The following is a 27,058-nucleotide window of genomic DNA, read 5'->3' on the forward strand; positions in this document are numbered from 1 at the left end:
AACACCACTGGTAAAGCATGTGTAATTAAACTGAAACATAAATACATATCAGCTTACCTGATTAAGTGAGCGCTAAACCTGCCAATCCATTGTTAGCTCTGCTTGATATCAGAACTCGATCTTGCCAACCCTGCTCTCACTGTCGACTGATTGGCAGTGGGACTAATCAGATTTCCCCCTAGTGGATGGCTAAAGATTTGCTAGCTTGTATTCATAATTACTCAAGTTTATGCCTCTTAATTAAAAGGTTCTTGCCCCCCCCCCCCCCCCCCCCCAACAGGTGCAGGCACCCCCTGGAAGGGCATGCCCCACAGGTAAAAAAAAAAAACATCTGTACTAGGATACAGTGGAACCCTGCATGTTCAACACCATCTTATTAAAAGTCTTTATTAAAACAGGTTTATTCCCAAACTTCAGTTGAGTTGTATCCAGTGTTGGGAGTAACGCATTGCAAAAAAATTTTTATTACAGTAACATATTACTTTTTGCTGTAATGCAGTAGTGTAATGCATTGCTAATCAATATTCAGTAATATTTTACTCGGTATATGTTCAGTAACACTTGCGCTACAACACACTTTTACACCAAAATGTAATTGTACAAAGAAAAGAAAAAAACAAAAACAAAAACAAAACACCAAGACTGCAAGACATTAACGAATCAAAGATGCATCAAATAAGTTACATTTCCTGTTCGTGGTCAGTCAATAGCTGCGTGTGGTGTACACATTTGGAAATAAAGACTAAATGACAGCCTCTGATTTATTTGTTTTAGCATTTTTTTAATTAATCTCTCTCTCGCTGGTGCATGTGAACATAAACTATCTGCAAAGTTGTGAACCCAAAAGAGCATAATAAATAAAGTTATTGTCTATCAAAAAAAAAGAGTCAGCTTGCAATCGTATTCTGTTACGTCTCTACCTCACAAAGTAAAACATTTGCATAATGTCTGCCCACATTCTAAGTCGCAAACTTGCCCACCCACAAACAGTAACATTTCTGGGTAGTTAACATCATGTGGAGAAGACGCTGTATCCTACACTGTGAGAGTAAATTTGTTTTATCCCATCTTATAATTACTATAAACTTGTTAACACTTGACACATACCAATGGGAAACGTCTTCCTGTTTGCCTGTGCATCAGTCTATTGTCGATCAACCAGTTCAACAGTTTCATTATCAGACTCTGGCTCAAATTGGAAGGTACAATCGATACCATCTTTTCTATGTTTTGACAAGTCTCCAGGGCTGTCATTCCATCATGACAATCAGGGCCTGCCCAGGTTCTGTTGGTGCCCTAGGCAAGATTTTTTTAATGAATGCTAGATTATAATCCTAGTCATGGTCTTTTTCAAAAGACATTTAGACAATTTTTGGTGAATTAAAAGCAAGCAGTAATATAAATGAAATTAAAACAATTATTAAAAAAGCTGTTATTACATTACAGAAGCTAAAATGTATTTAAAGAAAATAAAGTCAAATCTAAATAAGCAGGTAACTCAAGCAAAAATGTTCCACGGTGTCAGTGTTGCCAGTTAAGATGTTCTAAGAGCACAAAAATTGCAAACTGCATGCACCATGCATAATTAGTGTGTTATGATTATCTATTATAATTATGTCATGATGCAGAAAGTGTGTAAATCACAAATGTTGTAAAATCTTGATTTTTCAATTTTATTTTATTCTAACATTATTTTAATAAGTTTGATGATTGATCAGTACTTATATTATGTTTACTTTCAGAAATAATTTACCATAATATATGGGTGTAGGAGTGCAGGTTGGTCACAAGAGGGACACACTTCCGACCAAAAAAAAAAAAAAACTTTCCCGCAGCACCGGCCAGTCATTTTGCACCCTAGGCAACTGCCTATGTCGCCTATGTCGCCTATGCCACAGGTCGGCCCTGATGTCAATGGGCATTTCATCTCCAACACACGCTGTATGTGGTAGACTAATCCAGACGCAATCTCTATAGGTTCTGGACCAATCACAAAGGACTGCGGCATCTGACCAATCAGTGAGGGCTCACAGAAAAAAGGGGTTTAGAGAGATTAATTCTTTGAACTGCTTAGCACAAGCTGTTTACGAATCATTTAGAAATGAGGAAAAATTTAATCTATTTTTTAAGATAAAAAACGTTTTTTTATTTTTATTTTTTTATATACCTTGCATGTAAACCCGTTTTAAGAGACTCATTAGCAACCTTAAAAATGGCATAATAGGGGCACTTTAACTTTAACTGTGTTTGTAATTGGTGCCATATGACTTGTCACTAGACAGACCAATAAACATACACAGACCGGAAGTGTAATGATTTTGCTGATTTTTACTTAAAATTATGGAATAAGTTCTGACAAAAATGTACACATGGAAGGGTTATTTTATTCAAATAATGGAGGCAAGAATTTATTTATTTATTTTTTCTTTTGTTTTTCTGGCAATGGTGCGTGTGTGGTTTTGAGAGAAAGGTGTGAAAACAAGCCAGTGGGTCAGTCCTGTGGTTGGAAAATGATCAAACCATGTTGTGTGCAAATCACTCTTGCAAAAGTATGCACAGAGGTGTAAACAAACACTCTTATTTACTTAATTATTACTCATTATTACTTATTTATAACTTCTACATATCTTGTGTAACTTGCTACAGCTGAATTGGGTAAATTTACCCTGCACATGTATTTTGGAAAATTATAGGTAAAATTGCATATTGATCCAAATTAATATTTCTAATATTTTATTATAATATCATATAAAATAATATAATACATGGTTAATACTATTTTATTGTGTTTATGTCAGTGTTACATTTAAATGTTTCTCTGCTGATGTTCACCACAGAAGTTTTGAGTTTGTACTGAGCAGCTTCTTCCTGTCAGTCACTCTACAGGAAATTATGTCATACACTGTGGCCTCTAACTGGAACACTTGTTTAGTTTCAGATCTTCTCCTTATATGGACAAAATTAATCTGTTTAAGCATGACTCTGTGTCATAGCCCATAGTCCTCAACAGTCAAGGCGCAAGTGTTTTGGCATTTTAATATAATTTAAAACCCATTTACTGTAGCAGATATAATTTGTTGTATCACGAATTCTGACTGTTATTCAACATAGTAACATGCAGCATTCAAATATGCCTAATTCCCTATAGTACACAAAGCACGGTGCATCTAGGTAGGATATGTTTCAAAAACAATATTCATTATGACTGGGCATCAGTGATCAAACTAAGCATGATCAGCAACCTGCCACTGGTACCTTTTAACACACAACACCCAACACACAACACTCAACATAGTCAACTGATGGTAAGCTAAATTACTTATTCTGAATCCAATGCAATAAAAATATTTTGCCAATGAATTTAAGCACTGCTATCAATCTAAAGATTACGCTCAATATTATGTTTTTAAGCAATATATTACATTTAATGTATCATAATCAGACTGACGATGCAGATGCTTTGAATTATGCAGCTTTGAGCCTTCAACAAAAACCCTCCACCTCTAGAAGACCCAGAAAAAGAAAATTGCAAGACAATTCAGTATATGCATATGTGAGATATCAATCAATTTTACTTAAATTGAAAGGTTAAAGTATTCAAAGGTTTCTGTTTTTTCTGAAATCAAGACCACAAGACCACCAGATTGTACAGGCTGTGAACCAATTCACTCCAATTCACTCCCATGCCCTCAGCTAACAGCAGCTTTCTCCCTCACCTCAAACCAGGGGAGGAATCTAAGGAGGAAGAGACTGTTAGCTCAAGCCCACAAGTGCGCTCCAGTGTCGGCTCCAACCACTAAGTACACTCCAGAAATGGATCCAGTTTACACGTCCAGCTCAAAGAGGACTACAGTCCCAAGTTATGCCCAGAGAGGGCTCCTGTTCCCAAGTTAAACCCAGAGAGGGTTCCTGTTCCCAAATTAATCCCAGAGAGGGCTTCAGTTCACATGTCCAGCCTTGAGAGGGCTCCCAACCCCAAGTTAAGCCCAGAGAGGATTGCTGTTCCCACGTCCGGCCCAGGGAGGGCCACAGTTACCAAGTCAAGCCCAGGAGGCTCGCAGTTCCCACATCAGGCCCAAAGAGGGCCTCAGAACCCGAAGTCAAGTCAAGTCACCATAATTTATATAGCGCTTTAAACACAGAAGATTGCAGTGACCCTCTGACTTGGACACAGACTGGATCTGGTGGGTACGGTGACCTCGGAATAAGAGAGAAACAGACTAATATTAGCGTAGATGCCATTCTTCTAATGATGTAGCAAGTACATAGGGTGTTATGGGAAGTGTTCCCGGTTCTGGTTTACCTAATTAATGAAGCCTAAAAATCATTCAACGGACTTGGATATTAAAAGCATATTAGTATGTTAGGTGTAAGCCAGGTTAAAGAGATGGGTCTTTAATTTAAGCTGCAAGAGTGTGTCTGCCTCCTGAACAATGTTAGGTAGGTTATTCCAGAGTTTAGGCGTCAAATAAGAAAAGGATCTGCCGCTCGCAGTTGATTTTGATATTCTAGGTATTATCAAATTATCAAAAAGAGTTTTGAAAATGCAGCAGACGTGGAGGATAATAATGTAACAAGAGCTCATTCAAATCCTGAATTCAGCGCTTTATAAGTAATAAGCAAGATTTTTAAATCTATACGATGCTTGATAGGGACCCAGTGCAGTGTTGACAGAACCGGGCTAATATGGTCATACTTCCTGGTTCTAGTAAGAACTCTTTATAAACAGTACAGACCAAAAGTTTGGACACACCTTCTCATTCAAAGCGTTTTCTTTATTTTCATGACTATGAAAATTGTAGATTCACACTGAAGGCATAAAAACTATGAATTAACACATGTGGAATTATATATGAAATTATATACATAAAAAAAAGTGTGAAACAACTGAAAATATGTCATATTCTAGGTTCTTCAAAGTTGCCACCTTTTGCTTTGATTACTGCTTTGCACACCCTTGGCATTCTCTTGATGAGCTTCAAGAGGTAGTCACCTGAAATGGTCTCCCAACAGTCTTGAAGGAGTTCCCCGAGAGATGCTTAGCACTTGTTGGCCCTTTTGCCTTCAGTCTGCGGTCCAGCTCACCCCTAAACCATCTCGATTGGGTTCAGGTCCGGTGACTGTGGAGGCCAGGTCATCTGGCACAGCAACCCATCACTCTCCTTCTTGGTCAAATAGCCCTTGATGCCTTCAGTGTGACTCTACAATTTTCATAGTCATGAAAATAAAGAAAACTCTTTGAATGAGAAGGTGTGTCCAAACTTTTGGTCTGTACTGTATATATGAGTATATATCGACAGACTGTCCACAAACAGTGGAGAATGGGCTCATTCCTTGCTTTTCCACTGGCGAAACCGCCTGAGATATTCGATCTTCCTGATTCTGCGCTTATAGAGGGTCAGTGACTGGAGAAACTGAATTAACCGTTGAAACTCAAGTTCAATTTGCTGTTGAGGAGACCGGAACATTTTTTTGTTTTTTGTTTTTTGCCGTTATAAATAATTAGTTTGGTTAATTTATGAATCTAATCTTACATGTTTTCCCTAATGTTATTTTTCTTATTTGTAAACCTTATTTGTAATGATGTGATTGATCATTATTAACAATATAGATATCAACAGTAGGCTACACCAGTGTAAAGCAAGAGTAAGTGTAGGCTACTGTAAGTAAGCTTACAGATTTGTTTGGGACATATAACATTTGATGTCCTAGAAGTTGATTTTATTGATAACACTAGCTTGCTATATTCTTTTTCTATTCTATCTGTTTTCTTTTTATTTATTATATTATTTAAAAGCCCTTGCTACGTGTACTGTGTTAAGCTAACTGAGACTTTTTATAGCACTTATATATCTTTGCTCTTTTTGTTGTTTTTGATTGCTTCCACTGTCCTCATTTGTAAGTCGCTTTGGATAAAAGCGTCTGCTAAATGAATAAATGTAAATGTAAATGTAAATGTGTATATATATATATATATATATTTTTTTTTTAATCCGCTTTCAAAAGCTAAATTTCCACCACATATTCATGAATGATATGTGGTCCTGCAATAAAATGTATGTTGAAATGTATGTTGTTTCTAACCCACACAATGAAAAACTGTTTTGTCAGGTAACTTTAAAATTAATAACATCTAAAACATTTTTTTCAAACTTTTGGTAATTATATTTTTGTGTTGCACAATAAAGCAATTCTACAGAAAGCAATACTAGCTATTAACTCAAAAAAGACATTTAATTATAGTCAGCTCAGATAATGCAGATGTCGAGACTCAGAATCATCTGAAGATTGTTCAAGCTGGATACAGTGTTAACTTCATCTGTATTTTTCTAAAAGATATAAGAACCACTGTTGCTTGGGTCAAACAAAGAGCTGGAAAGAAACTTGTTTTGATTGTTTCATCATATCAGGCATTAGCTGTTGTGTTCGAAAATGTGAAATTACTTAAATTTTTTATTAAGGTTTTCAGACATCTTAGAATATAATTGGTCTTTTTATAGGAACTTTAAACTGTTTATCAGTGATTGTGATCATATTTCTGGGCACATAATTGTGCATATAGAGATGAAAAGGTAGGAATTACTGCTTAACATTTCTCTAATATGTGAGCAAATCAACATTCTTCAATGACAGTGTCGTTATGTGTTCCAATTCTTGTTGTTATTTAAAATGGGACTCAGAATATTCAGTCTGTTCACTTAAAGGTAAGCAGTTAAATATTTAATGTGTTTTATACCATATGTTACTTATAATTCAATATAAAAGTGCAGTCTTTATTGGCAATATATTTGACTGAATATAATATCATAGTTGTTCTAGGATGGAGACAGACATGCTATGTATTATGCTGCTTTGAGCTTTAAACAAAAGTCCAGCGCTCCTAGAAGACCCAGAGAAAAGATGATTTAATATAAACACAATATACAAGATGATTTAATATAAGCACAAGAGAAATAGATACATTTTGCTAAAATTAAATTCTCAGTTGTTCACAAAAAGTGCTTTAATTTGATAAAACCAACAGACATTTTAATCTCTTAATTACACTAAACTAAAAGACCTGCATTGTCTCTCTCTCTCTCTCTCTCTCTCTCTCTCTCTCTCTCTCTCTCTCTCTCTCTCTCTCTCTCTCTCTCTCTATATATATATATATATATATATATATATATCAAAATTATACATAAAACAAAGATTATTGAAGTACTGTTGGAGAACTATAGTAGTAAAATATTATTTCAGTTTTTCTTCTTCAAAACTTCACGTTTAATTCAGTGTTACAGGCTGTTTCTTTGTAATTTATTGTGAGATTTAATAGCAATTTCCTGAATTGAGTAAAAATAGTGTCTAGACAAACATTTTCAGTGCAAGTTAAATTATTCTGTCATGTAAACTGAACTGACCTACATGTAATTATCGACCCATATTTTTTTATTCTATTTTTTTTATTTTTGTGTCAACATGTTTTACTAGATTTAAGGATCAGCACATGCTAACATATATCAATTTTAGATTGACTGATTTGTTGGAAAAGACTGAAGTTGAGAAGATCTAGAGAAGGCGAAATCCCTGTCCGTGGTACTGAAATATGGCAATTGTGATTAATGCATTGTTTTCTAGTTAAGCAGAGCAATGCTTTAATAAGGTAGTTAGACTATACATTGTACTACTCTACTACTGCATCACATGCTGATGATGTTTACTCATTACAACTACATTAATTATTGTCAGTATATACCTCTCATGTGTCTAGAATATAGTGTAAGCAATATTTTCACATAAACATTAAAGAGAATGTTGAAGAAGTATATTTATTGGCCTATGGGGTGATACCCTTGTGGTCCATGAATCAAAAACAAAATAGATAATATATTAACTTGCATGTAATTGTCATGACTTCGGTCTGATTTGTGATGTTTTGTCTTGGTGTCTGTATGCCTTGTCTCTGAGCACATGGGTTTTGTTTTGGCAGCTCATCATGTGTTCTGCTGTCAGTGTGGTGTCTTTCCCCCTCCCACTCATTATCCTTAATTCTCTGTGTTCTATCACACCAGTAGCCACACTTTCCTCATTAGCTCTCCCCTATTTTAGTTCCTCTCATGCTGAGTCTTTTGTCAGACTGTTGTTGTATGTAGTGCAACACTTTGCTTGTCTTGTTTGCCTAGTCTTACCGTGTTTTGTTGTTTTAGGCTCCAAGTGCTGTTTTTTATTTTTATTTTTTTGTTTCTATCTTGAACTGTTCCTTCTCATCCTGCCAGACTTTACTTGGTTCTGCTTCCTGCCCTGTCTATCTCATTTCTGTTGAGAACCGGATACATTGCCCCAGCTACTCCCTGCATGTTACACACTCATTCGGGGAGTTCAGTGGGCCTTCGGCGCTGCGTCCCAAATTATGCTCTGGTTGGTGTGAATTTGATGCTGCGTCACTGATGACGCTAGGATCTGTCCCTGGTGAGAGGCTCTTCCTTGGCCCTGTGAACTTGGTGTGATCCTCCATTTTGTGCTCCTGTTGTTTTCCCTATTTGCTCAGTGAGGGCATAATAAACTGTTACCTGCAACTGAATCCTGCATTTCCCTGACAGTTATGTTAAAATAAATAAACATAAATGCATAATCAGTCATATATGGGACAGCATTAGCCTGCATCATGTTTTTTGAAGAGAGTTAAAAAAAGTGATGCTGCCCAGTATTATTGATAAATTTCTCATAAGGCCCCACTTGTGGACACCTGTGGCAAAACTCTATCATAATGGCATAGTGGTTAGTTTGACTCCTAACTCTAGGGTTGTGAGTTAGAATCTCAGGCTGGCAATATCACGACTGAGGTGTCCTTGAGCAAGGCACTGAACCCCCAACTGCTCCCCCGGCACCGCAGCATAAATAGCTGCCCACTGCTCCTGGTGTGTTCTCACGGTTGTGTGTGTGTTCACTGATGTGTGTGTGCACTTTGGATGGGTTAAATGCAGAGAACAAATTCTGAGTATGGGTCACCATACTTGGCTGTGTCACTTTCTTTTCTTTCTTTTTAAATTATGTCCTCTTTGACCACAGCTAAAAACATTTAAGATTACTGCTATTTCCATTATTTTATTGCTTCCATTTTCCTACATGAAAAGGCTACAATTCTATGATTATTTTGTATTTTATGTTTAGATTTTATTAAAGTTAATAAAGCATGTTCATTTAAATACACAGCATAGTAAAATGGGAAATTAATTTGTGTCCTGTTAAATGTACACATTTTAACTTGCCCAGTTGAGCACATAAGGTGTTTGTAGTGTTTAAATAAACTTTTACTATTTTTACGACGTGTTTGTCACCCAGCAGTAATCACTGATAGGTGTGAAACTCATCAGTGGGTCAGTCCTGTGGTTGGAAAATGCTCAAACCACACTGTGCACAATCATGCATGCAAACGTACACATACAGAAGCACAGAGGTTCACAATAACCTCTTGCAAGAAAAATAGTTACAGTCTGCACTCTTCATATACATATTTGGAGAATTCTTCATCAGATCAAAATCTTTTATATTAATCTACAACACTTGAAAAAAATATAATATATAATACCCTATCTATATATATTATACAAAGTAACTTTCGATTTAGAATGCTTTAGAATTTCAATGTATTCAGGGGTCAGCCCAGAATACATTGAAATTCTGAAGCATTCTAAATTCTAAATCGAAAGTTACTTAATTTTCCAGTCATGTCTCTGCTGACTGGAAAATCATTCTCCATTGATGTTCATCAAGGCAGTTCTTAGTAGCTTCTTCCTGCCAGTCAATCTACAGGAAATTATATACTTTATCTCTTCTGACTGGTTATCTAGTTGGCCTCACATATTCTTGTATGCATTTAGCAGATGCTTTTATCCAAAGCGACAGGCTAACAGTTTTTACCTAATATGTGCTCCCTGGGAATCGAACCCACAACCTTGTGCTGCTAACGTAATGCTCTACCACTTGAGCCACAGGAACACGTTCTTACATGGACATGTGCTGACTTTGTGCAAAAACACTTGATGGGGCCCCTACCATTGCAAGCACCTGCCAGCTTAAACACAGGTAATGTGCATTGAGAGGGTCTCAAGGCATCTTTCATAAACTATGAAGAATATCATGTTATTACTTCAAAACAATATTAATATGCTGGGAGATTTGAAAACGTATGCTTTTGAATGTTAGCATTGCACATATCCAGCTTCATATCCATGGGTTTTCTTAGATGGTAGGTTTGTTCGGTAGCTCATGGATAACGGAAATGTACTTGAGAAGAGAGGAGCTCCGGTTTGAATCCTGTGTAACCAAGGTTCGACAAAACAGTTCTTTTATGCATATAAGGAAGTTGAAATGGCATGGCTGCATCAACATCGGTAGATTTAGGGTTGGGTTTGGTGTAGGGCATATTTCAAACATGATAGAGCATTAACTTTTAGCTACAGTACACAGATATTTGAATTCTGAACCATCGCAATACGTACCAGAAGCAACAATAAAAAAGGGATATATACCTATATCAAAGAATTAAAAATTTGCCAGAGTTCACGTATTGAACCTGTGTTTTAGCACCACTCAGTAGACATTTCTCTTTGAAACTGCAGTGAAATGTGCAGTAAGGTACGCAAAAACCGGGTTGCACAAAAAGTACACAGAGATACGTATGTTTATGAGACCATGTTGCTTGCATTGGTCACAGAAAATGTTCCCCTTTTTCACATTTCTGTGTTTAGAAAGTGGAAGTAAACTATTTAGAGTATACTTATACACACACATAAGAAGTCATAGTAAATATTATTTTGCATTTCTGTTCTTTCAAACAATAAAAGACTAATCCAGTATTGAGTTTCCAAAAGAGGAGAAAAAATTTTTGAAATGGATTGCTGCAGACAGAAATGAGAAAAATGTATTGTATGCTATATCAGAAACCCCACTGTAGGTGTGTTTGCTACTGTTTTGTTTAAATGTCAGAGTAATATTAAACCACGTATACTAGTTATGAAAATTTACCTTTTTTTTTTTTTTACGTCATCACTTTCAAAAGGAGTCAAAATGTAAAAGGTCATTTGTAAGTTTGTTTGTGTGCATTAGATGAAAGGACTTCTTATGGACATGTGGTGTGTGTTTTTTTTCTATTTTACACTTCAAAGGCAATCGTAGTGGGGCGTCAATCTTTTGAGTAGATCAGCTTCATGATAAAGAGATTGTCTTTCATGTAGTTCCTCCCACTTTAGTTTAGTTTGGTAAAGTTACATAATGAGTTGGTCCAATTTTCTTTTCTTTTTTTACACCTGAATCAAGTCTTTTCAATTACTATAATCAAGTAAATCCAGCTCTGTTAATATATTTATAGGTGAAGGGTAATTCATTCAGTCAACCAGTACAAAGAAGAAGAGGAGATTTATTGAGGTAACTATCTCTATTTTCACATGATACAACAATGTAGAAAACAAAGACTTGCATTATTTTACAAAATACTGTAAAAATAACGTAAATTAATACATTTTGGACATAATTTTTTATTTTATTTTTATTTTTTTACTAGCCCACATTAATAATCTCTATTCTAAGTTCTAACAAGACTTGGGTTGTTTGTTGTAAATCTGAGAATTATTTTTTAAAAAGTAGCTACTTAGGTAGTCTATTAAACTATTGGATGCAAGCTTGGTATGGCAATCTTTCAGTCCAATTAAAATTGCAGCTTGCACATCTTGTTAAAACTGCAATGAAAGTTACAGGTATAAGACAGTACAGATCACTTCAATTAATTCATGAGTCGCTGGTTCTTAAGAATGCACAAACAATAGTGAGTGATCCTAGCCATGTTTTATTTCCAATGTATAAACTTTTGCCATCAGGAAAATGTTATAGAGTCCCACTTTGTAAGGGCAACTGTTACAATTTTTTTTTACCTTTATCTATTGTATTTTAAATAGAAAGATGTAGTTATTGTCGTGTGTGTGTGTGTGTGTGTGTGTGTGTGTGTGTGTGTGTGTGTGTGTGTGTGTGTGTGTGTGTGTGTGTGTGTGTGTGCGTGTGTGTGTGTGTGTACATATATATATATATATATATATATATACATATTAGGGATGGGAAAGTTAACATGTTTTTATTGGGTTGATGCATTAATTAGTTAATGCCGATAATTATTTTATCGCGCATTAACGCAGTTTTTTTATTATTATTGAAAGTCCATTACTCACTGGCTCTGAATACACATAGCTACAGACAAATCATGGATGATAGGAGTGGATGCTCCCGATCAAATTATTTAGGCTAAGTATCAGCATTCACAAACCACTGTCCACTATTATTTTTAGCAGAAAATAATGCAACGAGCTCATAATCACGACTTCATAAATGGAAAATATGAAATTTCCGATAGTACGCTAAGACAGCAGAGAAGTGCTTGTTCAGCATAGTGGAGTGCATTGCTTTGTTAACTTTGTGGTTTATTATTTTGAGTCGTATAGAATGCAGTAACACATGGCTTACTTTTTAATTATTGTTTGTCGTGTGTTATGTGTGCATGTTATGTACTACAGCAGCTGAGTCCAAAACAAGTTTCCTGAAAAGGACAATGAAGTACACTCTAACTCTAATTAACATGAACAAACAATGAACAATACATTTATTACAGTATTTATTCATCTTTGTTAATATTAATGAAAATACAGTCGTTCAGTAAGTACATTAAATCACAGTGTATTAACTAATGTCAGTGTTAACAAGCGCAAGTTTTGAATTTTTATTATGCATTAGTAAATGTTGAAATTAACATTAAGATTAATAAATGCTGTAGAAGTATTGTTCACGCTTAGTTCATGTTAACTTAAGTAGTTAACTAATGTTAACTAATGTACCTTATTGTAAAATGTAAAAAAAAATTAACATTTTTTTTTTGTAAAAATTATGTGACAAATTAATTGCATAATTTTATAAAAATGCATATAATATAGCAATAATTATTTATTTTATTTTATTTTATTTTTTCCCCTCTAGATGATTTAACCTGTTAGGAGTTGATGTGAAAAAAATGACTCAGCATTTTTTTATACTAATGCTTTACCTTTTAAAGTGTAAGTTACTATTCTGTTAATCTCAGACCTACACTAACACTAAATGAGCAAAAAATAATAATAAAAAAGATATACATCATACTTGTTTTCAATTTGTTTGAACTAAGCTGTACAGCAGGCATTGCTAATTGTTCTCTTATTCCATTTCTAGGCAGCTCGGTTAATGCAAACATCGTGACTCAGAATCATCTGAAGATTGTTCAAGCTGGAGACAGAGTTAACTTACCCTGTATTTTTTCAAAAGAGTCAAGAACTACTGTTGCTTGGGTCAAACAAAGAGCTGGAGAGAAACCCCTTTTAATCACTTTATCATATCATGCTTTACCTGCCGTGTTTGAAAATTACTTTAACAAAGAAAACCGCTTTTTTGTAACAAAAGATGATGGCAGTTTTAATCTCAGCATCACAAATGTAAAAGAATCAGACACTGCAACATACTATTGTGTTAAATATATATACAAGTTCACATTTGGGCAAGGCACAGATCTCATTGTTAAAGGTAAACAGAATGTTTTCTTAAATTTAACTGTGGTACATGTATTGTAGCACATTGTGTCTGGTCAAATACAATCATGTCATTGTTGTTTATTTGAATTATTTTTAGGCAGACACCTGAACATGCAGTCTGACCATCAGACAGCTGTGATAGATCCAGTCCATCCAGAAGACTCTGCAGTGGCTCTTCAGTGCACTGTCCTCACTCAGAGCTGTGCAGGAGAACACAACGTCTACTGGTTTAGACGTGAATCTGCAGAATCTCCTCCAGGAATGATATTCACTCAGGAGCGCAGGAACGCTCAATGTGAGAGGAGCTCTGATGTGAACTCTACTGCACACAAATGTATCTACAGCCTGCCCAAGAGAAACCTCAATCACTCTGATGCTGGGATTTACTACTGCGCTGTGGCTGCATGTGGACAGATACTGTTTGGAGATGCAAGAAAACCTGATTTGCCTGGGCCAGGTATCCATTAATTTTGCTAAATAAAAAATAAAAAATTCTCGTGGGCTCATGATGTTGTTACATCATTAATATCTTTGAAAAATGATGTTGTCTTTTTCATATTTAAAGATACACCATGGAGCACAATTACCCTAGTTTTAGCATCTTCAAACTGTTTATCTGTGATCGTGCTCATAATTCTGGGTTCACAGTTACACAAGCACCGGCAAAAAGGTAAGATTTACATGCTTTATCACCCTTCAAGTCACAACAGTCAAATCAATATCAGTTTCAGGGCAGTTGTAACATTATTCTTATTGTTCATTCAAGATGGAATCCCCTACATTGTGTTGGATAAATCAGTGGTAAGCCCATATGCTTGCTCTCAGACTCAGCTTAATGTTAAGTGTGCTTTATGCCAATATATATATATATAAGTGAAAATACTTAATTACTGCATTAAATTTGTTTTTCCCATTCATATGTCAATTAGTCAGTATGTCCATAATCATGATATTGAAACATTGTATCATTGTTAACTGTGGTTCTGTTTCAGGTTGATGTCACCACTACTGTAAATTATACAGTGTTTCACAAACATCTTGAAATACAACTGGTGTGAAAAGTGACATATGAGAAATTTGACTTCTATATCTATATCTATCTCCTACATCATCTATATTGGAATAAAAAAATCTAAAACATTTTAATATTGTTTTATAATAGTGAAAGACTTTGTTATATTTCCATTTTAAATTGATTATGATTATTTATAAGCTACACTGTAAAAAATAAATGTTTTTTTACAGAAAAAAACGGTAGAATTTAACAGTATTATGACATTTTGATCAGAACTGTGAAATTCCATAAAAATGCTAACTTTGACATCTAATGTACATTTTCCCTGTTTTTTAGCTATTTAAATTTGTTACTGCAAAAAAAATGACATTTTCCTTTAAATAACAGTAATTGTTGTCTATTGTTATCCTGACATGTCCTTAAAAAAACATTCCTGTATATTTTTTGGTCAGAGTTGAAAAAAAAAAATAGTTTTACAGAGAAAACCAGTAGAATTTCACAGTCATATCACATTTTCATCAGAACGGTGAAATTCCACTAAAAATGCATACATTAACACCAAATATAGCCTACATTTTCCAGTTGAATTAGGCAGTGACTATGCACTAAGTGCAAAAAGCAACAGTTGTGATTTACACTAAAAACAAATAGATATTCTATTTACATCATGTAAATGTCGCGATAGTTTGCAATAAGTGTAAATAATTAGATTCTATAGGCCTATTCTATATTTTGGCAGATTCTGTTTGCATCTCTGTAATTGTGTACATTAACAGGATGCAATAATAGTAGGCTATAAAGTGTTTTATTAAACACTCGTTAGACACTTTATTTCTACTACATTTTTGTTGAAAATAAATGCCTTTTCGATGTGGTTTGTGATACCAAAAGGTATAAAATACATATTCGAACCAAGGACTTTGAAACAAGCATCAAATAAACGAGGCATCCACACTAGTGCCTGTGCCACTGAAGACATTAAGTTAAATTACGCATCTTTTCTAAACTTCATTGGTGATCCGACACAATGTACTATGTTGTTTCCTTGATTTATAGTCAGTGTTTTGCCTACTATTGTTTTTATGCATGTCATACATATCGTTCGTTTGTTAAAGAGGCGATCTGTCGCTGGACTGTATTTTTTTATAAAATCATATATTTTTTTGTTTTTTTGCCGCTGTGGTTAGTGGTGAAAGGCATCAGTTTTCTCTTGTGGCTGTTAGAGCATTTTATTATTGTGTGGGCTGTTGTAGCTTAGTGGTTAGAGAGTCGGGCTTGTAACTCTAGAGTTCCCGGTTCGAGTCTCACAGCCGGCGTGTTGCGACTGTTTATTAAAATTGTTGCGTTTTGTTGCACCCGCGTGTTGCGGGTGTGTGTGTTCACCAGTCACTGGGATGGGTTAAAGAGGTCACATTTCGAGTATGCGTTTCACTTATTGGTATCCTCATCCAAACACACACTCCTGTCCAACCCACTTGTTACACCACTTCTGGAAAACCATTTATTGTTAAGGTAAGCTAATTGTCATGATTTCCATATCAAAATCCGAAATAACCACCTGTAGATGCTATTTACACTAAGAAAAATACAGATATATTTTTATTTTCACTAAGTGACAATATCAGCATTTTTACGTAATGCTATTTACATTAGGTGTAAATAATTTTCATTTAATAAATATAATTATCAAATTTGCAGTAAGTGTAAATACTAATTAGATGCTATCTATATTGGCAGATAGTTGCACCTTAGTATTTTTGTAGATTAACAGGATCCAATAATTATCATAGAGTGCAAATGATTATATTTATTAAAATTGTTAAATGGATGCTACATTGTTGTGAGAATAAAAGCCCTTCTAACACCGACCCCCAAGCCTACCCAATAAATAGGCCTACTTTATTTTTAATAAACACTCTTCTCTTAATAAAGCACTTTTTTTCCACTTTTCAAACATTTTCATTGCAAATAAATGGCTTTTTTTAATCACAAAAAAGCCAAATCTATAAGCCAGTGGTTCTCAAACTTCCTCGGCGTGCACCCCCATTTAAACCAAATGTACAGGGACATCTTTTTATACTGTGTGACTGAAGTAATGCAAAAAATTTTTTTTTTTTTTAAATACTCTTGAAACACAAATTTTTGTAAAATGTTAGACAATAAATTATGGTAGCCAGAGTATTGCTGTAAACAACTTCAGATTTTTATTATATAGCAAACCTTCAAGATCAAACAATGGAAAAACACTTCCCAGCAAAAGTCATGTTTTAGAACACAAAATTGTTCAATTAAAAAAAAAAAGTCGACCTGGATTCTGATAATCCTGAACATGTCACATGGGGAAAATGGATAAAGCATGTTTCAGAACACAAATGTGTTCAATTTAAAAGAAACAAAAACACTGGGCCTGGATTCTGATAATTTTGAAGTTTATCACATCACAAGGTAATAAAAATGATTTAAGGAACAAAGCGCTGCACTGAAGTACAAAAAGTCGGTCTTGTCCTGTTCTTCAGCGAAATGTCAGTCTTCTGAAAGACCACATCTGTGGGGACACAAACAGTTATAATTAAAACCCAAAACAAAAGAAGAGCAGAAACAGCAACAAGCCTTAACCAAATACTCTCAGTTTTGGTCACAGACAATTACATCACATTTATTGGAGTTAATTATAAAAAGTATTGTCCTTTGGTGCACTTTATCATCGATGAATGATAAACACAGAAGATGAAGTCTACCACTACTATACAAGACAACAGAGCTTCTATACCTGTTACTCTCCCCAGTCAAATGCAGCAATTTTTGACGTCAGACTTAATACTCTGGGGTTGACAGAGTACGCTCTCTTTTTCTCTCTTTTCCACCTTGGTACCTTTATGAGGATTTATCCTAAAGATGCACCTTTAAAACACAACACAAACAATATCCTTAAATAATTGTTGTATGCTTCTTAACCAAAGGAATGCAGTCTATGAATTACCTTTGCAAGAATTCTAGTGTGGCTCCCAGTTCTACAGGGTAACTGATGTTCAATATATAGTAAAGAGAGAACATCAGATACAGGGCTTCTGTAAAACTCAAGAGATGGTAATTTACAATCATCTGGTCTACTGCTACCATGTACACACCGGCTGTCAGTGGGTTCTCTCCTTTGAACAAACACAAAATCAGTAAGACATAATATTAAACAGAATGTGAGTTCTGGTCACCCGAAACCAGGAATTATTGTGTTGCAAGATCATAGTAATACCCACCACACACTACTATACATGGTGTTGCTGGAAGCTGTTCTGAGCATACATCACTTGGAACAGAGGTGTCTTCTACCATCACAAGAAAGTGGTCTTGGTCATTTTTGAAATGGGTTAGCAGCAACATCACTGCCCCACAAACATGATCCCCTCCAGCTCTATACTTTGTGAGTATTCTCCCTGCTCTGCTTGCTCTTTCTGTGCACTGAAATTGAAAGTACTCCAATATTCTTCTGAACTTACTGGAAGCAGATTCTTCAAAGCTGTTGTTTATGTCAATGCCAGTGAGCTCTTTAAAGTGTGCTTTCATTCCTGCTGGCTGAAAGAGATATGGCCACTCATCAAGTAAATCTTTGGTTTCCTTTCCAGATTGGATGTTGTTTCTTTGAGAGGTGTAAGTAGAAGTCATTAAGTCATAGATTGTCTTTACATCACTTTCATTATTTTGAAACATTACTAGCAACTTCTCTTTCTTTTCCTGCTGCAATTCGGATGTTTCTCCAACTAGCAGTTGTGGATCAGAATGTATACAACCATATAACAATTTTCGTTTCTTTGTTGATACTTCTAGAGTACCACAAAGTGGTGAACTAATAGCTTTTGCTCTTTTAAAATTGTCAATTCTACACACCAGTTGTTTGAGGAGAGAATCATATCCACTTCCTACAACCTGGGAATTAATCTCATCTCTGAAAGACTTTGGGTATGCAATCACCATTTGTCGGGCTATTTCTGATACATGTTTTTTTGCTGGACATTTGCTGACTTCCAGGATCTCAGAAGCAACAATGCGGACCAACTGTCTTCTCTCAGAGCAACTTGGCCTTTCGCCATTTTGCAACTTTTCCATAAAACTTGCTGGCATTTTTTGCCATGGAACATCAAAACTATAATGCCAGTCATGGTCATAAAACGAAGTTTCACAGCTACTGTCACCTAGAAGATAAACCAATGTCAACAGGTTACAGGATGAACACTTTTCATACAGCTGTAATTTTTTGGCAAAATTGCCTATTCCCAAGCTGCAGATTTATTGGAGTTTAATAACGGACAAACAGAGATGGCATAGGACTTTGTGGGTTGTTCATGTGCCACTATATAGAGTATGCATTTAAAGTGGTGCACAGACTTGTTTTATGTCCGCAGTGCATTATTGTCAGAGGGGAGACTGTTGTGCATTTTTCACAAGGACCGCAACAAATCACTAGCATGAAATGGGCACATTTAACGTGTTGCTGGTGATTTGCTGCACTGTGGCCCTGTAGTTGCTCTGAACAATGCACAACAGTCTTCACTCTCCGCTGGCATAAGCTGCGGACTCAACTGGAGACGTTTTGGACATTCATGCACCAGGTAATCACCACACTTGGAATGGATCACAATGTATGCAATTTCCAAAATCAATGTTTTGAGGCCCCGTGCTATCACAGTTTGATTTGTGCCATCAAACTACACTAGTCAAAATTTTAAGAGGATCAAAACCTTTCATAATAGTTGTCTTAAAACCAATACCCAAAACTCTTCAAATGTTTACTAGTGTACAATAAATCTGCAGATTTGTATACATATACACATATACATATACAAACCCGATTCCAAAAATGTTGGGACACTGTAGAAATTGTGAGAAAAAAGGAATGGAATAATTTACAAATCTCATAAACTTATATTTTGTTCACAATAGAATATAGATAACATATCAAATGTTGAAAGTGAGACATTTTGAAATGTATCACTTTCATGGAATGAAATGTCTCACTTTTTTGGAATGTGTAGCTCTCATGGAATCCAAAATGAGCCAATTTTTTGGCATGACACTTCAAAATGTCTCACTTTCAACATTTGATATGTTATCTATATTCTATTGTGAATATTATATAAGTTTATGAGATTTGTAAATTATTCCATTCCTTTTTTACTCACAATTTCTACAGTGTCCCAACTTTTTTGGAATCGGGTTTGTACATATACATATATATTGCTCTGTGAACTGCACGTGTGGCACAATTTGTTTGCCAGGTGTGCTAAAGGCTGGGCATGCTCACATTGCAAATTCTCTGTATATGAATTACAAGAATTGACAAATAACATGTTTTGCTTTCAAAATGTTTGTGGATTGTTTAATGTTGTATCAGCGTTTTACTCACGTCTTCCACTTGAAGAGCTGGATGGTGAAATTGAGCATCCAGGAGCAGGTGAACCTGATGCATCAGAAGTGTATTCAGCAGACAAATCATTGGCAGTGTTTTGCAGAGTGGAAGCAATATCTACATGGCATAAACAAAAAACTGCATTAAAAACCATACTGCAGAAACAAGAAACACATTGATACACTGTAATACAAGTAAAGAGTACAGCTAACAAAGTACAGAATGAAAGAGACTGGGGTGTTGTTTTTCCAGTTCATCTAATTGTATGCATGTACACAAAGTCAACATTTAAAGTGGATCAAACCTTTCATAATAGTTGTCTTAAAACCAATACCTGTTCTTGTGAACTTAATGAACTTTTTGATCCGCTTCAAATGTTGACTAGTTTATATGTAAAAACAACCATTGATTTGAAAACTTACTTGGGATTTGGGCTATTAGTTTTCTTGCTTCAATCGGTCTCAGAAAGCCACCTAGATCATCCTCTTTCAAAAACTGTAGGTCATCTATGGTCTCCACACCTAGGCTGTTCAAACCCTCTATGGCTAGCTTTGAAGTTATAGGGTTTGGGAACACATTCTCAATAAAAGTCAACAATGCATCCATTTCTGTTGGGAGAGGACAGTTTATCCTTTTACAGATGAACAACGCTGTGCTTCAGAGTAATGACCTTCAGTCCCATAAAACTGTACTCATTTAAGGGATAATAATCTAGACATTCCTCAGCATTTACACAAATTAATTCCTTTGTCGCAGGCAAAATCTCATAAAGTCCATAATCATGCAAATACACTGAGGGGCGGGGAGTCACAAGGAAAGTCACCTCATCGTCTTTCACGAAAATCAGCTCAATCTGTCCAAACTGTAAAATAGAATTCTCCTCTTCACATTTAAGGCAAATTAAGTTTCCTTTCCTGTACAGGGTACCCTTGTATTCTACCCGTGTTGAAACAAAGTCTGGTTCGTTAAGAAAGCTTGTCTCAACAGCTTTGCACACAGCATCACTGTACAAATGAGGAGAGTATGTGGCCAAGTCAACACTTTTAAGCTTTGGTGAAAAAAATGACCGTGAGTGAAGATATGCTTGAAGAAGTTGATGGTTGTGTGACAATGTCTTGCATACATTTTTGAAGTTCTGTGTTCTTCTCACACTTCTTTTGAAGTATGAATGTTTGCTTTCAAATCTCAATGACCATAAACGAATTAAAGGTCCAAGACTTAAAATGAGTGACGTATAGTGAAGCATGTAATGATGTTTTGGTTTCAAATTTTCACCAGGAAACAGCTCCTTTCTTGTTTCCAGATATTCTGGTATTAAGACATTGAGATATGCAATCTGTGCAGTGGTAATCTTGGGAGCACACACTAGCTCAACCAGTTCTTTCAACTTAACAGTCAGTTGCCATACAGGGTCTTGTGACTCTACTCTGTCTCCAATTATGACAGGAAGAAATCTGAGGAGACACCAGTTCTCAGCTGCTTGACCACCTAACTTTCTGCCTTTTTCACATATCTGGGAGGGGGCAGAACCAGCATCAGAATCCAGATATTTGAATTGTGCAAGTCTCCTGTTCAGCTGTGTATATGAAAACCACTTCCTTTTTACAAAGTATTCCAAGAAAATGGCAAGATCAATAGCTACAACACCTTCAAACAAGTCGTGGCCAAGGCATGGGGGAAGGCCAGGCTGAGCAACATGAAAATTTTTGAGAGAGTTGAAAATGGAGTCAAACTTCAACCCATTTACAACATTTTCTTCGGTCGTCCTTAGAGTTTCCACTGCCGCCTTATAGGACTCAACTGTGCGATTGGGAAAGTCTACACACACATTCTGAAGTTCACTGCGAGCTACCAAGCAATACCTACAGCAATGCTTGGCAGTACTGAAGTTCTGTGAGTAACCACCGATGCAGTGGGACCCCAAATTATCACCAATAATAGCCACTATTGTTGCACGTACTATGTCACCTGAAGATGTCACAAATCCATGCTCTTCAAGTTCTTTGACATCTGCCAACAACTTAGCAAAAATCTTGGTTTGACCAAAATAGTTAAAAGTCTCTCTCATAACACAAAAGTGATAACTGAATGTTATCAATGCATGATCTGTAAAATGGCTCAAAGTTGCCAAGTGTAAAATACACTCCAATCATTTTGTGTTTTTTTTTAGCTGACCCAAGGGGATTCACAATCTCAAAGGCATCCTGGTACAAGATAAGTTGGATTGTAATCTCAGGCTGCTTAAACAAGTCATTGGATTTGAATACAGAGCCATCACAGATGTCAGAGAACACAGAAGAGTGTACATGCTGATGTTTGGCACACTGCTCCCACACCACTGGGTCTATTAACATGGTTTTTAAAGTGTTCTTCAATGGAATATACTGTGCATAACGTTGGTTTCGGTTCTCATCACGACCAAGATACATACTTTGTGGATGCACGTACGAAAAATTTTTCTGATAATACTGTCTTCTTTGGTATTCTGTGGAAAGTAATGAATTACAAGCTGAATGTAAATCTTGGCCTTGCAAAGTCTGCACCACAGATTCAATATCACATTGTGAGAGGGTCGTTTTTGACTTGAGTATTTCCCTGAACATCTTCTGTGTGTACTGATGACAGATATAATTTAAACCACTGAATTCCTCCACAATCATCTGAATGGTTGACGATGGCACCAGGTATTTGGCTTGTAGCTGCATATAAAACAGGCAGAGATTTTTCATGTACAATGACTTTGCGTTACATTTCGTCAGTGAATTCACTTTCATCAACCTCATCCTCAGTAACATCAACAAATGCTGAAGAAGGTTGCTCAGATAAGGTATCCATAATCCGTAATTGTGCAAATGTAGACGTCCTGTGCTTTCGTGAAACATGGGCAGTGAAACTTGATCTTAAACTGAAATTTTTGTCACATTTTTCAAAAGGACAACACACCACCTCTCCCTTGGCTAAATGTGACCTGAGATGAGAAAGGACATTGCTCATGTCTGTAAATTGTTGTTGACAGTCTGTATTGTTGCAAACAAACGTGCCCGTCGAATCATCAAAATGAGTATGTGGTCTTTTGTGATGGCGATAAACATGAGCTTTGAGAGCATTGTATTTTGAGAATTTACATTTGCATTCTGGGAAGCAACATGGAAATTGAGCATTTGCTTCATGTCTGTGTAAGATTTGATGATTAACATATCCCTTAACTGTCTTCAGAGAGCAATCACAAAATTTGCACGAATACATCATCATCCATATGGTTAAGGCAACACACCTCATAAGATGAAATCCGTTGTCCATGCATATGAGTGTTCTTAAATGATTGTGAAAGGCAAGCAACGTTCTAAATCAACAACAACACAACTCTGAAACCTATTTAGTACTTTTTAATGCAACTTGCATCAAACATTAAGAATAAGATTTAAAAACGTATGTAATTAGCCATTGTAATTGTATTCACCTGTTGCCAATTAACTTTTAAATTACGTTGGATGATATGTCAAAAGATTTTTTTTAAACACTTACCATTCACCACTCGACATCGAGGTCCATGATTGTTTTGTTGTCATTCTGTTATATATTGCATTCATACAGCAGAATTTGTTGCCTAAACGGTCACGTTTACACACAAAGCTACTTAACAAAGTCACTTACTATATTTGAAAACAAACTGACGCCTGTAATTAATCCAGCGAACCCAGCTCCGCTCCGTGTTTTAGCTTATTTGCCATGTCAGAGAGCAGGTTTCCCGACCAAAACAAAAACACAAGGATTTTTTCCTTGAGGCATTTTTACGCTGTTTTGGAGCCATGATGTGCCACCTGCAGTTAACAGGCTGCTGCTTTGTCTCTTAGCTGATGCCGTTGGGCCGAGGGCAATGATTGAGAAGCAGTTTGACCAATGGCGTGCGTGAAGGCGGGACTTAACAAGAAAGGTCAAAACAGTGCAGAAACGCACACCAAAAAATGTCTACCATAGAAAGCAAAACGGCAAATTTCCTGCGACATTGTGAGGTAATCATACTGGGTAAATATGCTGGCATGTAATATTAAATATAAAATTTGTAATCCACAAGTGTTACTGTATTTAAGTTGTTTCTGCTGTTGCAGTGCACCCTTGGCCTTGTCAGTGGGTGAGGTCACATCACTAAACTGTCTGAAGAAGTAAGGTGTCGTGGACCATCATAAAATTTGTAAGTGCATTACATATTTAATGAACAAATATTTTTTTTAAGTAAAAAACAATCGTTTTTTTATGTAAGAAACCCAAGAACATCTAAAAAGAGTAACATGATCAGACATGATAATGAATATAGATATGTGATGTATGATATATAACCATTTTCTCTCTTATTTTTTAAAGGCATCAACATGGAGATTGAATTGGAGACCATTGTTCTGTTCGAAGTGTAGTTTGTGGAAGATGCAATGAGGAAATTAATTTGAATTGTCAATGTTGTATTTTAAGCATATAAGCAATGTTTAGATGATGGCACTGTTTAAAGTTTTTAATATTGTTGTTATTTACAATGGAAACTACTGTAACAGATTAAAATAAAGAGGGAAAAATACAACTGATTTTCTCTAATGACTTTTTGTGTGAGATATAACATACATTTCATGAACTACATATAAAATTATCTGTAAGCCGTAATCAAAATCAAAATGCTGTACATGCCTTTCAAAATTATGGTCCATCACAGTTCATTTTTTCAAATAACGGTCAACACATGTTATTTCAAATAACGGTCAACACATGTCATTTCAATTTACAGTCAAACTCTGTTAAATAATGATTAAAACATGATTTTAGTTTACAGTCAAAACATGCTTTATGAAGTAATTGTATCAACGTAATTTATATCTACATTCAAATCATGTTTAGTTAAACAACTGTTACACCATGTTTTTATATTTACAGTTAAAACATGTTTTATTAAATAAGGGTTTAAACATGTTACGTGAACTTACAGTCAAATAATGTCATTACATTTAATGGTCTATGCATGTATTTGCAATTATACAGACAAAATATGTTATTTTAGATTATGTTTTAAACATTTTATAGTACTGTATGGTCAATAATCTTTTTTCATGTTGCTGTGTAAACATGTTACTTCAGTTCATGGGGTTTTACCGTTATTTTCATTAATGGCAAACGTTTGGCACCCTGTGCTGCCATGCATTTGCTCGTATTTTTCTGTGTTTTTTTTTTACAGTGTATAAATGTAAAAAAAGAAAAAAAGAAAATGCCTTTTAACTGAAATATTAGTTTTTTTGTGCTTAAAAACATATAATTTTAAATGCTTTTTGTCTCATGCAGAATTTGTGATTTTTAAATAAAATAATAAAAACTAAATAATAGTGTTTATAATTTGTCTTAAAAGATGTCAGATATAAGGACATTAAGACAGCAAATAAATGTGTATGTATTTACTATTTACAAAGTCCCCCCTCTAGAGGAGTTAGTAAAACACTTACCAGGCCTGTAGTGTATTTTGTCTGAATTTTCAAGAAATTTACAGTATGTTTGACATCATTATGATTCAGAGAAAACATGATTTAAAGTCTGAAACAAAAACTGTTGTAAACAAATATCCTCAGACTGGTATTTTTTTTATTTTTTTTTTAAAGTTACTCTTTATTTCCTCGGCTATATTTTGTCTTCTATTCTAATATTGTAATGTTGACATGGGCTAAATCACTATTCCCTCTTACACCCCTTCCTCCTCTTGACTAAATCTGAAGTTCAATCCACAAAAAAAAAAACTGTCATAACTCAACTATGTGTGTGTGTGGGGGGGGGGGGGGGGGGTTAGTTGACATTAAGATGTCTTTTTTGAAGAAAAAAGGGCGGCGGACGAGAGAGAGCCTCGGGAGGATGATGTTATATCTTTAACACTTTCTTATACTGAGGTTAGTGCTCTGCTGGGTTTTTACCCAGGAAAAGCAGGAGATATTTGAGGATGGTGAAGAAGCTGAGGCTGAGCCTTCTCAATTCTCCTGCCCTGCGTATGTACAGCTGTTGGAGGTTATTGAGCGAAAATTACATTTTGACCATAGCCCTCCAGCTCAGGTGAGCCTTTCATTTCTGCATGATCTCCATACAGAGATTAAAAAGAAATGAAAGATGCCGTTTTCTTCTCGCCACCTTCGGTTTCGGCATGAAAGTAATCTGCCGACATCGAGGTGATGCGCGAAAGCGGCTATGAGGGAATGCCCCCTGTAGAAAGAGCTAAAATTTTTATAAATAATTTATCAATAATTTTTATCTGTGGAAATTTTTTCATTCTGCAGGGGAAACATCCTCTCTTAATCTCCCTCCTTGCCATCTAAGCCCCTTCAGAAAATCATCTCGCTTAAATGGCAAGGCATACGCAGTAGCAGGTCAGGCTGTGGCTTTAGTACACACAATGCTGGTGCTTCAAGCATATCAGACTAATCTGCTAAGAGACCTGGATAGAGGCAGGGGCCTTTTTCTGATCAGGTAGCTGAGTTGCGCCGCACCACGGATCTCTCTCCATGCTACCAAGCAGGCCGCTTCCGCCATGGGCAGGACTATGGCGCCCATGGTGGCAGCGGAGAGACATCTCTGGATAAACCTGGCAGACATCGGGAGGAAAGAAAATGCTTTCTTCTCGATGCTCAGGTTTCGCCTTCTGAACTTTTCGGTATTTCCGTTGAGACAGCGATTTGAGAAGTTCAGGGAGATGAAGGCGCGCTCTGCTGCTTTCAGATCCTTCGTTCCACGAAGGTCCAGGTCTGAGCCCGAACAACATAGGGGTCCTGGCCTGTCTCGATCTGAGGATCAAAAACGGGCACAGTAGGCTAGTGTCGCAACTCGCGCTCCTCCCCCACCTGCGGGCAGGGGTTAGAGGAATCGTGGGTTACGAGGAGGTAAGCAGAACCTAAGGGGTATGATCTAGAGGAGGCAGCGTTCTCGTCCGAATCGGAGTAATACCGAGGTATGTACTCGTTCCCTTTGGGGATTTTTAACCCTCTGGAGTCTAAGAGGTTATCAGGAGAAAGTAAGAGTGTTAACTTCTGCTTTTATCCTCCC

At 36.0% G+C, this 27,058-nt stretch overlaps 2 protein-coding genes and 1 long non-coding RNA gene across 11 annotated transcripts; 2 read left to right on the plus strand and 1 right to left on the minus strand.

Annotated features, from left to right (window-relative positions):
• Positions 1 to 1,880: 1,880 nt before the first annotated feature.
• On the plus strand, positions 1,881 to 14,066 carry LOC132098506 (uncharacterized). The gene is made up of 3 exons (XM_059504599.1): positions 1,881 to 1,948; positions 13,184 to 13,575; positions 13,681 to 14,066. The coding sequence occupies exons 1-3, from the start codon at positions 1,881 to 1,883 to the stop codon at positions 14,049 to 14,051; spliced, it is 831 nt and encodes a 276-aa protein (XP_059360582.1). The 3' UTR covers positions 14,052 to 14,066.
• A 2,964-nt stretch (positions 14,067 to 17,030) lies between these two features.
• On the minus strand, positions 17,031 to 23,836 carry LOC132101999 (uncharacterized). 9 transcript variants are annotated; one of them, XM_059507222.1, is made up of 4 exons: positions 20,422 to 22,755; positions 19,997 to 20,116; positions 17,579 to 18,785; positions 17,037 to 17,499 (listed from the first exon to the last, which is right to left on the minus strand). In XM_059507222.1, the coding sequence occupies exon 1, from the start codon at positions 22,065 to 22,067 to the stop codon at positions 20,634 to 20,636; it is 1,434 nt and encodes a 477-aa protein (XP_059363205.1). In that variant the 5' UTR covers positions 22,068 to 22,755; the 3' UTR covers positions 17,037 to 17,499; positions 17,579 to 18,785; positions 19,997 to 20,116; positions 20,422 to 20,633. The 9 variants fall into 7 exon arrangements, 8 of the variants coding, with proteins under 8 accessions (XP_059363198.1, XP_059363205.1, XP_059363214.1 ...); XM_059507215.1 differs by having other exon boundaries at positions 17,031 to 17,143; positions 17,369 to 17,499; positions 19,997 to 22,755; XR_009423269.1 differs by lacking the exon at positions 20,422 to 22,755 and adding an exon at positions 23,525 to 23,836.
• Positions 23,721 to 24,484, plus strand: LOC132102083 (uncharacterized). The gene is made up of 3 exons (XR_009423270.1): positions 23,721 to 24,025; positions 24,109 to 24,191; positions 24,362 to 24,484. It is a non-coding gene; the product is annotated as an uncharacterized LOC132102083 (long non-coding RNA).
• The last annotated feature ends 2,574 nt before the right edge of the window (positions 24,485 to 27,058 follow it).

This window comes from Carassius carassius, chromosome 2 (assembly GCF_963082965.1).
Source record: "Carassius carassius chromosome 2, fCarCar2.1, whole genome shotgun sequence".
NCBI classification, from domain to species: Eukaryota; Metazoa; Chordata; class Actinopteri; order Cypriniformes; family Cyprinidae; genus Carassius; species Carassius carassius.

Bases quoted from the DNA above. Each gene is read 5' to 3' on its own strand.
- LOC132098506 (XM_059504599.1), top strand. From the start codon at position 1,881: ATGTCGCCTATGCCACAGGTCGGCCCTGATGTCAATGGGCATTTCATC. The intron at 1,949-13,183 runs GTAGACTAATCC...GTTTGAACTAAG, and splicing joins TCCAACACACGCTGTATGTG to CTGTACAGCAGGCATTGCTA. The intron at 13,576-13,680 runs GTAAACAGAATG...AATTATTTTTAG, and splicing joins CACAGATCTCATTGTTAAAG to GCAGACACCTGAACATGCAG.
- LOC132101999 (XM_059507215.1), bottom strand. From the start codon at position 22,067: ATGAGAGAGACTTTTAACTATTTTGGTCAAACCAAGATTTTTGCTAAG.